General features: G+C 47.6%; 1 protein-coding gene and 1 non-coding gene across 2 annotated transcripts in view; both read right to left on the reverse strand.

Moving 5' to 3' along the window:
• B4GALNT2 (beta-1,4-N-acetyl-galactosaminyltransferase 2) overlaps positions 1 to 16,455 on the reverse strand; it is a 29,971-nt gene that overhangs the window by 6,648 nt on the left and 6,868 nt on the right. The window contains exons 2-6 of the mRNA XM_045526251.1: positions 5,953 to 6,153; positions 5,232 to 5,369; positions 2,943 to 3,049; positions 948 to 985; positions 218 to 398 (exon numbers count right to left, since the gene is read on the reverse strand). Coding sequence (XP_045382207.1) covers positions 218 to 398; positions 948 to 985; positions 2,943 to 3,049; positions 5,232 to 5,369; positions 5,953 to 6,128 — 640 coding nt within the window. The 5' untranslated portion in view covers positions 6,129 to 6,153. The remainder of the gene's footprint in view (positions 1 to 217; positions 399 to 947; positions 986 to 2,942; positions 3,050 to 5,231; positions 5,370 to 5,952; positions 6,154 to 16,455) is intronic.
• On the reverse strand, positions 6,804 to 6,910 carry LOC123621341. Its single transcript, XR_006729077.1, has one exon. It is a non-coding gene; the product is annotated as a U6 spliceosomal RNA (small nuclear RNA).

The raw sequence follows: 16,455 nt of genomic DNA on the forward strand, positions 1-16,455 counted from the left end.
ATCTGTCCTCTCCTCCAGTCACGCTATGGGGCCAGTGGCAACATGGGGGAAGTCCCGGGTACAGTAACTGGGAAGTTAGAAGTGTCTGGGGTTAGAAACAGGAGCAAGAGAAGAACCTTAAAAGCAGGCAGGCTTCCTGGAGGAAGAAGACTTTGAGAGGGCCCAGTGCTATTTCCCGGCTCCCTAAGCATTGTGCAACCCAAGGACAGGCCTTTACCCATGTCCACCATGTGACGCTGGTACCCTGTGCTGGTGTAAGTCACATGCTGGAGTATGAACTTCAGAAGCTTCCGGTCACTGGTTGAAATGGTCAGCTGCTTCTGACCTCTGCCCTGCACCACACTGTCTGGGATGTCAGCAAGGGTGTTCAGTGTCCCCAGAGAAGCTGTCAGGGTGACCTAGGGTGGGGGAGGTAGAAACATGCTAAATGCAGGGGCTGGAAGGTATCTGTCCCCGGGAAAGGCATCTGGCCAGGATGCCTCCCCTGGAGTAGGGAGAGTTGAACCCACATTCCCCAGACCCCTCTTAGTTAGGGTTCTGGGTGGGATCCCCACCCATCATCTGTGCAGTCATAAGACCTTGCTTTGGATCTATGTTAAGCAGGGAAAGGAAGGCAGGGCACAGAGCACCCTCTGGCTTGCTGGTCCCAACCCTGGCAGAGGCCACACAGTGCCGGAGCCTGTGGCCATGCTGCAGTTCCTCTCACGGCAGAAGCAGCAGCATCCGAGGGGCCTTGCACGTGGTCTTGCAAGTCCTCCCGAAACTCCAGCCACCGCCATGGCTGGAAAAGTCACACCAGCCATACACACCCTTCTCCGCCTCCCACCTCGGGCTCATGCTTGATATTTAATCTGGATAGGAGCTCTGTCGCAGGCTGAGACCAGCCACGACTCGGGGAATAAGGGCAGGATGCCAAGTATAAACAGGGGCTGGGAGGGGACTCTTACCTCATAGACTGGGGCATCCGGTCCTTCAAACTGCAGACCTGGAGGACACGGAGGGGGCAGGGTGAAGACAAGAAAACACCACCTGAGAGGACACCACAGCTCCGTGCCGCTCTCATCTACCTCCATAGCTCCTACACATCCTGGGACACTCCCTTCAAGTGTCACCTCCTGTCCAGAGTGTTTGCTGACACATGCCCCTTTCCCCAGGGCTCTGTTAGATGGTGTTCCATGTCTCTTGCCAACCCCAGCGGTTCTACAACCTCTGATGCCCATCTTTAGCTCTGGGTGCTGTAAATTAATTCAGTCCCTTTCGGGTATCTCTTACTGAGGAGAAGGAAGCAATGGAAAAGTAATGAATCATCCTTCTATGAGGTCAAATCCATGGAGACGGAAAGTAGCATGGCAGTTGCCACGGGCTGGGGAAGGGGAGCGTGGAGTTCATGTTAAACGGGTGCGGAGTTTCAGTGGGGGATGAGGAAAAAGTTCTGGAGTCGGAGGGTGGTGACTGATGCCTGAATGACCATGTGAATGTACTTAGTGCCACTGAACTGGACACTTAAAAATGGTGAAAATAGTAAATTTTGTGTTATATATGTATCACAATCAAAAAAAGAATCATCCAAAATGAAAAATCATTTTTAAAATGGCTATTCAAAACCACTAGCTATTCACCCCAAATGTATTCATTTTAGAATCTATCTTTGTCCTTAGAATATGACTCATTTGAATTCGAATTCAAACACATCCTATGTGGCCTTAGACAACTTATTAAACTCTAACCATCCGTAAAATTGGAAAAATATTGTATACCTCACAGGGTATTTGTAAATGTGAAGTATTTGAAGTCAGCTTTTATTTATTTAGTTTTATTTTTTATTTTTTTAGAGACAGAGTCTCTGCTGCCCAGGCTGGAGTGTAATGGCGTCATCATAGCTTGCTGTAGCCTCCTACTCCTGGGCTCAAGCGATCCTCCTGCCTCAGCCTCCCAAGTAGCTGGGACTATAGGCATATGCCACCACATCTGGCTAATTTTTCTATTTTTTGTAGAGATGGGGTCTCGCTCAGGCTGTTCTTGAACTCCTGGCCTTAAGCCACCATGCCCCTCTGAAGTCATCTTAAAAGGAAGGATGCCAAGAGCAGCAGGGAGGTGAGCTGGGCCCACCTCGCCAAGGGGCTGAGCCTCAGCCAGTTTCCCCCTCCCCTCTGTCCGCTGTCTGGCATCTGCATTTCCTTTTGTCCAGCAAGTGCTATCTGTTGGCACCCTGCATTCCCCTCTGTCTCAGGCAATCACTCTCATCTCACCTGTTTGATTTGCGGGTTTGTGTAATTTGGGTACCTGTCTTGCTCATTGATGCTGTACCTGGAGAGAGCTCAGCTAGATCTATGAGACGTGCCAGATCCCCAGGTGTCACCACCACCCAGATCCTACTGGGAGGTTTTTTTCTGGGGCCTGTGGTGGGGGCTGTTTGCCTCAAGATGCCAAGAGCCCACATGCAGAAGAAGACTTCACTAAACAGGCCCAGAGTCCAACATCTCTGCACTGGGGGAAACATTTGCACCTGCAGGTTCACATTTCTGGTCTCTCCTGATGATATTCCACTCAGCTCTGATAAGAGATGTGATGCTGAACTAGAGAAGTGTGTGAAAGTTCATGGGGGAAGGCAGTTTTAACCAACATAAACATTCTTTTCAAAATGCACTCCCTGGAGGTGGGCTCACTCTTTGCCTGCTCCCATGATGCTGAAGGACATCAAAAAACCAATTATGTCGTGAGATTCTTCGAGGCACACAGATTTCTGGCCTCCTCTTTGCTATCTCAGAGCCCCAGGGAGAGGTCACAGCTACTAAGAGAGGTTTCCAGTTGTAGAAACAGTGAGGCTAACATTAAATGAAATCACATCAAGCTTCCTACATTGTTGTGCTGAGTATAGGTATTTTGCCTAAGAAGAGTAAGAATGTTGCCAGGGTCCTCTTGGGATTGGATCATGTACCTACCTGGGATGGGAATTGTGTGCAGGGGCATCACTTCCACTCCATGAACTGGGTACCCAAAGGGGAGGTTGGGCTGAGCCAGCAGGGGCGGTGGGTGGGGCAGCCCTTCTCTGCAGGAGAACAGAAACATCAGCAGCTGCCCTGACGCTGGTGCTTGGTGAGTTCTCAAAGTGGTGCCTGTGCCCCAGCCACCCTGCCAACGTGCAATGTGCAATCAAAAGTAGATTGTCTGTGTCTTCCCTCTGTTCTCTCCCCACCACTTTTATTTCTCCCCCTCCCTTCAGTCTCCACAAAGGCACAGAAGCCATTTACAACAAAGCACATAAAAAATAAAAATCACAACCAGCAAAAAGGAAGAAACGAAATTATCAGACCATAGGGGCCAACTCAGCTGCAGGAGCTAAACACCAAAGTCACAGCTGAACTTCTTGGTGGCCAGAGTAAAAAGTGATTGGCAATCAGGACACTGTCCTTATTACCAAAAGGAAGAAGCAGACCAATGCCTGAAGGGAAGTGAAACTTTTCCTAGCACTGAACTAAAAAATACACTGTCACAAGTAACTTTATATGGGAGTGGTGGTTGTCACAGTATTTTTATTTTTGTTTATTTATTTATTTAGAGACAGGGTCTCACTCTGTTGCCCCCGGCTAGAGTGCAGTGGTGTCATCATAGCTCACTGCAACCTCAAACTCCTGGACTCAAGTGATCCTCCTGCCTCAGCCTCTCCCAAAGTCACAATATTTTCAGAGCAAACACAGTAGCTACTTTCACATGTTATTTGTTGTTATTATTAACACTATTTAGTCAAAGGCAAGTGCATAACACAATCCGGTGAGACTGATTCTTTGAAGGACTAAGGTAATATGGTTGAAATGTAGTCTTCAGGGAGCCAGTTTAACCAAGGATATCACTAAGTTTACTTTGAAAAAAGGTTAGGCTATTGTAGTGGATATTTATGGGAATATGAAAAAGACAAAATTTTTAAAAGGAAAAGGACATAAACAGGTAATTAACAGAGGAGAAAATACAAACGGCAATAAACATATGAAACATGTTCAGCTTCAATATCAATCAGGGAAATGTGAATTTAAAAGGGAATTGAGGAAATCGTCCTTAAAGGAATATTTACGAAACTTTGCATGTTTAAAACATTTCATAACAACAACAAAAAGAGCACTCTTAAAACTGGGACTCCGTCCTTTCCTTAGATTAAGGGTTCCCTGAAGGCTGGCACTGCTTTTAGCAGGATGTGTCCAGCTAAAGAAATCACGTGGAGTCCATAATCCAGAATCTTTGGCTTCCTGGCCAATGTCTCATAACCTATACGAATCTCTGGGGCATAAAAAGGAGCTTCTTGATATCTTACGTACTTCCTTACGTGGTGAGTGAGTTAATCTGGCAAAACTGCATTTGGAGACCACATCTGTGATCCTCTGCCCGAGAGCGCATGTCTGATATGGAGGGAATGAGCTGGGCATCCAAGCAGGATGGCTAGTTAAGAGGATGTCTGTGCCTCTCAATTATCTGTGTCCTTGGCATTATGAGAGGGGCTTGATACTGGGTAAGATCCCTGACTCATCTGAGTCTCATTCCAATGTGATCCTGTGTGCTAGCTCCATACTATGCCTCAATTAAACTACTCGGGAGGCTCATGCCACTGTACTCCAGCCTGAGTGACAGAGCGAGACCCTGTTTCAAAAGAAAAAAAAAAGTAGCCCATGAGTAATGCTTCTCTAGGAAAAAGTTCATTTTACATTAAGTGCTAGGATTACACGCATGAGCCACCATGCCCAGCCTTCCTTCAATTCCTTTTCTTTGCTTTATTCCTAATAGTTCCTCCCAGGGACCACTGCAAAGGAGGGAGGGAGTTCCTTTCTCTTCTCATTCATTTATTTATGTATTTATTTATTTTTGAGACAGAGTCTCGCTCTGTTGCCCGGGCTAGTGCCATGGAGTGAGCCTAGATGACAGCAACCTCAAACTCCTGGGTTAAAGGGATCTTCCTGCCTCAGCCACCCGAGTAGCTGGGACTACAGGTGCACACCAACATGCCCGGTTAACTTTTTTTTTCCATTTTTACTAGAGACGGGGTCTCACTCTTGCTCAAGCTGGCCTTGAACTCCTGACGTCAAGCAATCCTCCCGCCTCGGCCTCCCAAAGTGCTAGGATTACAGGCATGAGCCACTGCATGGGGCCATCCTTCCTCTTCTCTTAGGACCCACACCCTCAGGACATAGAGAAAGCTCTATAGAGCTGAACTTCAGGACCCAAGAGCCCTTAGTCTACATTACCTCCTCTGAAAGTGTTCAAATTCAGCCTGTCTCCTCGCTTTCACCGCTGGGAGGTTGCTCTGGCCATAGGCATCCTGAAAGTTATAACTTTCCTGCTCTTCGGTGGCTTCACATTTGCACTGGTTTTTCGGGAACAGCCTAAAACGAGCAAGAGGACTGTAAGCATGCACTGAGTGGGGGGGCTGGTGGGAGAGAGGGAACCTGAGGCCTAATCCAGTGTGTCATCCACCCTGAAAATCTCCTTTCCCTCCCCTGGCTGTGCTAATTGGGTTGAGACCCTAGAATCCCCAGCAAAAACCCCTCACAGAGACACAAGGAAGGAGGGAAGCGGAAAGGGTGAAGGCTGAAGACTGTCCCTCTCTTGAATTCTCCCCTGCACCTAACTTCTTTAAACCTGACAGCCATGCGAGCATCACTGGCATCTCAGCCTCCCTAGAAGAGGAAGGCAAAGGGGCAGAAAGGCAGCATCTTTCCTACAGTTTTGGTCAAACAGGCCCTTCCAAAGTTTTAAGGGATGTTACTGGGTGCTATACAGAAGAGAGACTGTGCCCTATAGGCCACGCCCTTTCCTGGTCCCCACAATTTGAAATCTCTCGTGCAACCCAGTTCAGGAAGGCAGGGAAACCATCTGTAAAATGGGCACAATAGAGCATAGGACACCACAGGAGGAGCAGGGAAGACGCCCGGACTAAAGTGGGAGAAAGAACACTCAATGTCTCACCAGATGCCATCGTAGGTAAAGAGGTTCCTGAGACGTTCCTCAGGCAGAAGCTTCAGCACCTGGCCCCCCAGCGGAGGACGTGGGGGCTCTGGCTTAAGACTACTGAACTCTGCCTGAAGGGACACGCTTCCAAACATAAATAAAACAACGCCAAGTCCCACGATTAAGACTGACATCTTGAGGAGCCACAGAAATCTATAGCTGTTGGGACACAGAAGAGCAACGTATGTTAAAATCTTTTTTCTTTATTAGACAATAGGTGGCTTGATTTTATCATGTATATGGGGATAGTAACTTGAGGGAAAATCTCAGTTAAGCCTATATCTTGTAATGGTCACTAAAATTGATTTCTGATAAATAGAGGCATAAAGAATCGAGCTACAACAAAGGGACTCAGAAAAATCACAAATAAAAGGATAGGCAAAAACATCCAGAAAAAATAGGCTTTCAATGTTAATGTCAGCAGAGACGAATTCAAGGCAAAAAAAAAAATATATTAAATAGGCCAAAAAAGGACCACTTATAGTGATCAAATTCGTAATCCACAAAACAGACATAGTAGTCATGAATTTTATCCACTAAATAACCACATTAAAGTACACAGAGCAAAGAATGGCAGGCTATGAAAGAAGGGTTAGAAATACAAAGATTCTAACCTGCTTCTCTCGGTCCTTAACTAATCATGTCCCAAAAATATATAAAGCAGCTACAACAACAAATTGACGTCATTCGTATTTTATTAAAGAGCTCTTAGAACATTTATGAAAATTGGCCACAAATTAGGACACGAAGAAAACTGTAATAATGGAGAAATAGTTCTGATCATATATTCTGTTATTTATTTTAAAATTGTTTTTATGGAACACTTCACGAATTTGCATGTCATCCTTGCACAGGGTCCATGCTAATCTCCTCTGTATCGTTCCAATTTCAGTATATGTACTGCCAAAGCAAGCACCCGATCATATATTCTGACAACGCCATTGAAGTATAGACCGATAACAAGCCCTCTTCCCAATGATATGGAAATGATTAAGAAAAAAACTCTCCAAAGCAACTCTGGAATCTAGGACAACATCAGAAGAATACAAAGTCAGTCAAGGCCGGGCGAGGTGGCTCACGCCTGTAATCCTAGCACTCTGGGAGGCCGAGGTAAGAGGATCGCTCAAGGTTAGGAGTTCGAGACCAGCCTGAGCAAGAGCAAGACCCCGTCTCTACTAAAAATACAAAGAAATTAGCTGGACAACTAAAAATATATAGAAAAAATTAGCCGGGCACGGTGGTGCATGCCTGTAGTCCCAGCTACTCGGAAGGCTGAGGCAGAGGATTGCTTGAGCCCAGGAGTTTGAGGTTGCTGTGAGCTAGGCTGACGCCATGGCACTCTAGCCTGGGCAACAGAGTGAGACTCTGTCTCAAAAAAAAAAAAAAGATCAGCAAATTAGGCCCACATAAAGTAAAAAGAAAAAAATAATAAAGACAAGAGCAGAATCTAATGAAACAGGAAATGTACACTATAGAGGATCATCAAAGCCAAAGTTGTTTTATTTTTAAAAATTAATGAATGTTTTGGAAGGTTCCAGAAAAAATGAGAGTAAGCACAAATCATTAATGTCAGGAACACTGGGACATTACTTGGACCCTAAAGCTATTAAAGAAGTAATAAGAGAATATAAATGAACAATCATATGCCAATAAACTTAAAAATGTGAGGAAATAAGTAAATTCTTAGAGAAAAATAGAACTTATTAAAACTGACACAAGCAAAGATAGAAAATTCCTATAACTACTAAATAACTTGAATCTGAAAATGACACACACACACACACACACACACACACACACACACACACATCCCAGGCTCAAATGGCTTCCCCTATATGTTCTACCCCACATTTAAGATGTGTAAAAAAAAACAGGCCAATTTTTCACTTTCATTTCATTTCTTATTCTTCCAAAGAATAGGAAAAGAAGGAACACTCCCCAACTGATTTTGTGAAACAGCATAAATATTTTACCAAAATCTGACAAGGATATTATGACAAAGGAAAACCACAACTAATGTCACTCATAAAAAAAGATGCAAAAGTCCTGCGGTAGCCAATCTCCAAGGTGGGTCTCCAAAGATCTCTGCCTTCAAGTACCCACACCTTTGTTTAGTGCCTTCCCATATTGGGCTGCATGAACAATATATATATAGCATATCCCATTTCTGAGATTAGGTAATAAAAGATATTGTGGTTTTCATCTTGGTGGCACATTTTCTCTCTGACCATTTGCTCTGGGGAAGCCAGCAACCATGCTGTGACTTGCCCAGGCAGAGCCAATAGACACACAAGTGAGCTAGGAAGTAGAAACCCTGGGCCCAGTCAAGCCTTCAACAGATTAGTTCCTTTTCTTTTTCTTTTTTTTCTTAGAGATGGGGTCTTGCTATGTTGCCCAGGCTGCTCTGAAACTCCTAGGTGCAAGGGATCCTCCTGCCTGAACCTCCCAAGTAGCTAGGACTGTAGGTGCGGACCACTGCACCTGGCTAATTACAGTTATTTTTCATTAAAATATGCCATTTATGTTAACACCTAGTAGGTTCATGATTATTTTTAATGACAATAAATATTTTAAATTTTTTCTCAGCTTTAATATATTATTTGGCAAATATCTGTAGATACAACCCACATGCACAAAAGCTCTTTGGGAGCCTCAGTCATTTCTTAGAGATAAAGGGTTTTGAGCCCAAAAAGATTGAGAACTGCTGGTTTAAGTTCTAAGCAACTGCTGCGGTTACTGTTTAATTTTAATAATATGCATAAGCTTCAAGTGAGCACATTTCATTACTTATTCTTTAATAGAAATGATATTTTACATAGAAGTTAATCTGAAGAAGCCAGTTACCCAGTGAGTTCCCAACACACACCTGGCTTAGCTACATGGGTTCCTTCTGAGTAAGCTTGTAACCAGAGAAGTTTATAATATGCAGAATTGTTCAAACTGGCTTAGAGAGCACTCGCTAATCCTTGTGGCATTACCTATTCCTCCATGTAAGGAGATGTGAAATAAACACTAACCTCGCAGTGATTTTAAAGATTAAGAAACCACGCTTTAATTACTCCAAGTCTGTCATTCTGTGTGACCACTTTGAGTTTTTAATCAGCAAAACAGTGCAAACTGCCAGGTGCAATATTTTTGTTTGGTGAGGGTAATATTTTCTTTGGTAAGTATGAATTAATCATTTTCATTGATACACGAAGTATTTCACTTAATTTGATTTTTTTTTTTTCAGACAGGGTCTTGCTCTGTCGCCCAGGCAAGAGTGCAATAGCATCATTATAGCTCACCGTAACCTCCAGCTCCTGGCATCAAGCAATCCTTGCCCCTCGGCCTCCCAAAGTGCTGGGATTTCAGGCGGGAGCCACCGCGCCCGATTCCCCCGTTAATTATTATGAATATATCACTCCTTAGAGGCTCTTTAGCACGCCGGGCTATACAATAGACGCTCACTCTGTTTTGCCGCTGTGTGATTGGACCGGAAAAACGACTTTTCCCTTAGTCTGTGGGGACTGTTTTGGGAAGCTGCGAAAGGGACGAAGCCTTGACCCCCCCCCCCCGACTGCACAGAGCCCGCGGTACCGGGCCGGGACCCACATCCCCGCCCCTGACGGCGGGCGTAGGAAAGCGGTTCCAGCCCTGGGCAGCGTCTCCGGGTTCCAAGCCGCGAGCCCCGAACCCCGCGCCTCCAAGGCAGAATCCCCGAGACACGTTCTCGGCCACGAAAGACAACCCCACGTCGAATTTTCCCCAGGGAAAAACCAGCGGTTCTGGTTTCTGAGGGCGCAGCCTTTCGACACCCAACCGCAGGCTCCCAGCAGCATCCGCACGCGTTGTCCCCTAACTGCGGCCGCCACCTATGCGGGGAACGGGCTGGACTTAATTTAGACGCCAACTGCCGGCTCCCTCCGCGCGGGCGCCTGCGGCCGCCGCACCTGCCCCTCCGGCGACAGCAGAAAGGCCCCACGGCCCACGCGCCCAGCTGGCGAAGTTTGACCTCCCGCTTTCCTCTGCTCTGGGGACACTCACCCGCCCGAAGTCATCCCGAATCCCGACGCCCTTGGACGGCCAGACCTCGCCAAGCAGGGCAGCCAAACCTCCGACTGCCCAGTCCTGGCTCCGACGCGGCCAAATTATTGGGGAGCCGGGTAGGTGGCGCAAGCTGCTAGAGCTTGGGACGGTCCCCGCCCACGTCACCTACCCCCCGCCCACGCCCTAGGTGTTTCTGGGCGCCCAACCTGGGGCGCCGGCGCGTCCAGGCATCTTTGTTGTGGTTTGGGGACCAGCGGACCTTGCGGGGCACAGACCCACCACTGACCCACTCCCTAAACTCCAGAAGGTGACGGTAATGAGCCCTGCTTATGGTACTTACTACCTAAGTAGGGGGCTCCGCACTAAGCGCTTTATCTACGTGTGTCATATATTCGTCACAACAGCCCTAAGAGGTGAGTACAGTTATTAGCCCCACCTTTCGGTCGAGGAAACTGAGGTAGAGTCGGGTAACCAGCTCATCAGTGGAGGAACTGGGATACGAGCCGAGTCTGGGTGACCCTGAAGCTCGCGAGTCGAGCGTTTTCTGTCCCTGGGACTCGGAGCTAAGAATACAAGACGCCTCCGCTCGCCCCCAGACCGGCGGGGCTGCACCGCGGGGGTACTCGGAGTGGATAGTCGGGGGTCTTCTCTGAAGGGGATCGTGTAGATTCCGCGTTTGACCCAAACCTCAGGATGGAAAGGGGCGGGCGAGGCTGGGCAGGCACCCTCAGGTGACCTGGGGTCGGTCCTGTCTCCCTCCCCGATCAGGAGCAAGTGGTGTACTTCCCTTCCCGCTTCCCTTCCCGCTCCCGGTCATCTTCCGCAGGCTGCGGGAGCCAGTCCTCGCTCCGTGCGGTTGACTCGCGGCACGCCCTCCGCGAGCGCTTCTCTCCTGACGGCTCCCAAGCCCCGCGCCCAATCTCTGTCTTGGACCTCCTTCTCCCACTGGGCCGGGGCTGGCGGTCACCCGCCTTCGCTCTCCACCTTACAGAGAAACACAATCCCCGCGCCCACCCCTAGCTCCCTACTGCCGCGGCCCCGACCTTTCCTTCCCGGCTAGGCTGTGTCCACGCGCCCACCAACCTCGCAGCTCACACTTGGGGTCGCCAAACAGCCTTTGCCCCGCCTCCACCCACTTGCTTCACCCCACACTTCACCCAAACTGTTCTGGCAAAAGACGCCGGGCAGAGGAAAGCTGGAGTGTGGTTGAATCCCTCTAACACACAGGGACCTGTGCGGCCTCGTAGTGCCTCCGTGCCTGGGGGAAGGAGTCTGGTGAATTTCAGATGAAATTAGCACCCTTTCCATAAGCCGGGTGCGGAGCTCGCGGCTTCCAGTGGTTCATCTTAAGTGCGATTGTATTGTGTTCTAACGCCCCAGCTAAGTCGCAAACAAGAATTTTTTAAGTGGACATAACGTTGGTGTGCCAAATGCCTGCAAAATGGGCAGTGTTTCTAAGTGTGTACGGTATGTACTTAACTATATCTTGCTGTGTCCCCAAAAAGATTTAAGATAAGGAGACATACAAGGTAGTCTAAATAAAAGAGAACAATGGCAATCAATAAATAAATTAACCAAATGAATCTGGAAAGAGGGTAGAAAGAAATGCCAGCATGATCTACAACCTCGGTGCAGGTGAGTCCCAAATTTAGGTCTGAGCTTTTCAACAGCTGGCAGAGAAGAGAAGGGAGTCCCAGGCAGGAGGATCACTTGACCCCAGGAGTTGGAGGTTGCAGCGAGCTATGATGACGCCACTGCGCTGTACCCAGGGTGACAGAGTGAGACTCTGTCTCAGCAACAACAAAAAGGAAACTGAACACCCTTCCTGGCTCCCCCCTTCATATAAAAAAAAAACAGTAGGAAAAAAGAAGAAAACATCTTCCTTGCAAGGACCCTGGAGTTTGCCCAGCTTAGATTCACATTTATAGGTGACACAATGGACGTAAAGTAAAGGACCAAGAGGCATTTACAAGACACACCATTTCTAATTGGGGCTATCAGTGTCAGCATAGTGGACATGGCAGAGCCCTAAACCCAGATGCAAGAGACCTAACGGCGACCTCAGCTCCAGCTGTGCCCAGCCCTGTGTATCCTTGGGCAGCCCCTTCACCATCCTGGGCCTCAATTTCTACTCTCTTCTCTTGCCCCATCCTTTCTCTATAATATGTAGAGATTCTTAAAGTCTCCACCTTCTCACACCAACACCCAGAATTAGAATAAAGAAGAATATTAATTTGCATATTTATGACACTTTGTAGGTGATTCAAAGATGAGAGCTGTAACTAATGTATATACTAGATGACAGAAACAAGACCGACGTTGGCTATAATAATGACTGAGGCTATTCCAGTGAAATTTATGGGGGGTAAACATTCAGGGAACATCCACACTGATGCTCCATTACACTCAGAGTATAACCGCACCAGCTGTGAAAAAGATGAGAGGATTAGCCCCAGGAGAAAACCCAGGAGGCAGGCACACCCCTGGGCCCAAGGGGAGGCCACAGGTCAGCTGTTTGCAGGGCACGTGGGCAGAGCTTGGCATGTGAAGGTTTGGGTGTCCATGCAAATGTATGGAAAGACAAAGCCCCTGATTGGAACAGTAAGGGCGTGGGCCATAGGCTGCTGGAGGGCTGCTTGCCTTGCACCACAGAGATCCAAAAACTCAATTCAAATCTGGGTTTCTAGCTCCTTGCAAAGGTGTATTTGTTAAGGTAGTAAGGCAGAGCATATGGCATTTGACTGTTAGCCTAATTTAAAATGTTTAGACATATGTATGTCTGCCTCTACTTACATTCTTGCCTTAGCTCCACAATGCTGGAGGGGCCCATGTGCTATAGCACAAGTCCAAAGCCACAGGGTGTTGTCTCCCTGCTAGTGAGTAATGGAGCCTTCAGCAGACCCTCCCTCTGTTCTGTCAAGCTCCTGCTTCCTGGTAATGGTGCCACTTACTAATCCTGTGGGCACTGGCCCATTGTCACACCTCCTTTGCCATAACATGTGTCCCCTGGTTGGCATTCCACATGCCATGGGGAACACTGTGGTGATGGACGAAGCAATCTACAAGACCATAAGAGGGGATGCTGGCAGAGGTGCTGACAGTGGGACAGGCAAACCCCTCCCCAAAATATCCATCTATCCCCATGCAGACCAAGCACCCCCCAATCCCCAGGATGGGATAGAGTCCAGTGAAATCCACTTGCCCCAGGTAGCCAGCTGGTTCCCTGGGGACCTTCTGGAGCTTAGCATTAATCTCTGCTATCACCAGGTTGAGCCCTCAGCGGGACAGTAGCCAAGTCAACCTTGGGAAGAGAAGACTGTGTCTCCACTGTGGCCACTTTGTACCTGGGCCCATAGAGCAAGACTGGGGTGGCTTTGCAGGAAAAGCAAGCCCGTGCCTGGAAGACACATCAATTTCCATTAGGACAAATTGCCACCCCCTCCAGGGCAGAAAAGGTCTGATATCATCAACCCGCCTCTGAATGGCAGTGGTCTTCTTAACAAATGGGTACCAAATGCCAGGCTTAGCCATGGCTTCTGCTGCTGACAGGTCAGGCATTCAGAGGCAGCAGCAGGAGCTGAATGAGCCTTGGTCGAGGGAGCCTGGGCACAGGCCCATGCATAGCCTGCGTCCCAGCTACCAGGCTCCTCTGCTCGTGGACCCCTTCACTGGCAAGCCCTGGTGGGGAGGTTGGGTTGGGGGAACGACAGAGGCTGGCTCACAACCGCTAAATGAGTTAGTGTATCCACCTGGTTGTTGAGTGCCTCCAAGTTTCATGCCTTCTGGTGGTTATTGATAGAAAACATAACTGTGTGCACACTAATGCCCTGTGACCCATACAGTCTCTGTCACAACCACTCAACTCGTCTGTTGTGGCATGAAGGCAGCCATGGACAATATATAAATGAATGTGGCTGTGCTCCATTAAAACTTTATTTACAAAAAAAAGAGTCAGTGGCTGGTCTGCTGCCAGTGGGCAATAGTTTGCTGACCCCTGCTGGAGACTGTGAGAGTGTGTTTGATGATGAGTACATGATCTAAGCCAACTAACGGGAGTGCATTTCAGGACTATTATGGGGTCTACCAAAAGCAGGCTTGCTCTTTCCTGTGATACATGTAGGCTGTGCTAGTTTATGTCACATGCTAGAGGATAAAATCCAAGACCTTCTTCTAGGGACCTCCGTAGTGGCTCAGACGTCACCATGGAACCACTTGATTGGACAGCTGGGAGTTGCATTACTACGCACATGGGTTGTTCTAGGTCAATTTCCGGACTCTATAGCACCTATGCTGCTTGGCCCGTGCATGGACTAGAGAGTGCTCTGCATTCTTTTGCATCTGGTGCACTACATTATTTATGACTGGCAGATTCATAGGGTATTTCCTCCTCCCAGGTATGCAGAGGATTAGGGTGGGGCAATCGCACCAAGGCAAAGCGCCCACTTTCGTCCCTAGGAGACAGGGAATCCCTCGCTATCTGCCTAAGATAAGGAACCCCAGCTGGACCTGCTGATCTCCGCTCCATCCTATCTCCCATCTTCCACCAGTCTTCTTCACAAGTGGCACAAGGGTCCCTGATACCCGCACATCAGCAAGAGAAGACAAACTTTTTCAAGTCTCTACTTTCATCACTTTGCTAAGTAGGGCAAGCCACCTGGCTAAACGCAGATTAAAAAGTTGGGAAATAGAATCCATCCCTTATTGTGAGGATCATCAGAATCACAATGCAAAGGGGTGTGTATAGAGCAACTGGAGGAATCTGTGGCCACTTTTGCAACCTACCACAAGGCCTTGGTGCAGAGATTAAATCAAGGGTGTGGCTGTCACACTCTTTTTCAAGACTTCTGAAAGGATTGTGGTGGTGCCTGTAGCTCCATTCAGCTAGACCTGGAATGAGTAACTGTGTGGTCCCACAGAAGCCCGATATCCCTATTATTTAGTATCTGATATTAAATCTGGAGAGAAAAACATGAAAGAATTGTGGGCTTAGCTTTTGGCCCATGAATTTGTCTGAAATTAAATACATAGAAAATACTGTGTTTTGAGAGAGCTATTTTGGCAAAGTGCCCCAAACCTGGACTGAAAGAAACCGAAGACATCAAATAACCTGTATGCCCCTTGCTTCTACAGACAGGAGGCTAAAAAAGCTTCTCAGCCAACACGGAGGGCACATTCTTCAATGCCCTCTTCCAAAGTGACTGAGGAGGAGGTTGAAAAAGGAAGGAGCTCGTGAATATTGAGACAGGAAGGACACTCAGGTGGCAAGTACTCCACCGAGAACTTCATGTAACTAAATGCCATGGTCACTTTTTTGGGCTTGTGCTATGTCTTCTCAGGAGATTTTAGCACAATGACCGCTCCCTCTGTCTAGGAGCTTGTTCTTCCCTTGGCTTCCATCCCCGCACATCCTTCAGGTTTTCCCTCCTACATCCTTCTGCAGTTGACTTCCAGTGTCCCTACTGGCCCTTTTTCTGCTTAAGCTCAAAATGTTGCCCCAAGGTCATCCCTGAGACTCCTTTTCTCCAGCTATACAGAATCACTAGGAAATTTTGTGCAGACCATGGAATTCAGTACCATCTCCATGCCAATGACTATCAAATCTCTACCTTTACCACTTCCCCTGACCTTGACTTCTGCAATACTGTGATTAAGTTCTGACATAACCACCCAGAGTTAGCGCAGACTCCAAAGGTTTAAGGGCACAGTCCCCAACAAGACTGCCCTTGCTTCTGATGCCTCATTCAGAGGTGACCAGGCCATCTGAACATCTGACCAACTGGCTACAAATTGTGGGCTCCCCTTGCCCCCTTGCTTTCAATAATTTGCTGAAATGACTCACAGAACTTAGGAAACTCTATGCTTATGCTTAAAGTTTTATTCTAATGGATACAAATCAGAAGAGACACATGGGGCAAGGTCTGGGAAGGTTTTAAATGCAAAGCTTCTAGACCTTCTCCCGTGGAATCAGGACACATCACCCTCTCAGCACATCCATGTATTCACCAACCAGGAAGGTCAGCAAGTATCCAGAGGGTATCCAGAGGTCTCATTGGGGTTTCATTACATACGCATGCTTGATTGAATCATTAGTTACATGATTGAACTTCATCTCCAGCCAGCCTCTCCTCCCTAGAGCTTAGGCTGATAGCACCTGACTCAAACCCCAGCCCCCTTATCACAGATTGGTCTTTCAACCAGTCCCCATCCTGAGTCATCTCTTTAGCATAAACTCAGCTAAGGTCCCAGGAGCTTATGGATACCAAAGACACTTCTATCACTTTGGAAATTCTGTGGATTTATAGGTTACCTCCCTGGAACCAATGAAGAAGCCAGCCAAATTCTTTTATTATACAATACTTGCGTATCTAATTGTCTACTTGATACAGCAACCTGAGCATCTCAAGCTTAACATGTCCAAAAAAAAAAACTCCC

This window comes from Lemur catta, chromosome 15 (assembly GCF_020740605.2).
Source record: "Lemur catta isolate mLemCat1 chromosome 15, mLemCat1.pri, whole genome shotgun sequence".
Taxonomy (NCBI): domain Eukaryota; kingdom Metazoa; phylum Chordata; class Mammalia; order Primates; family Lemuridae; genus Lemur; species Lemur catta.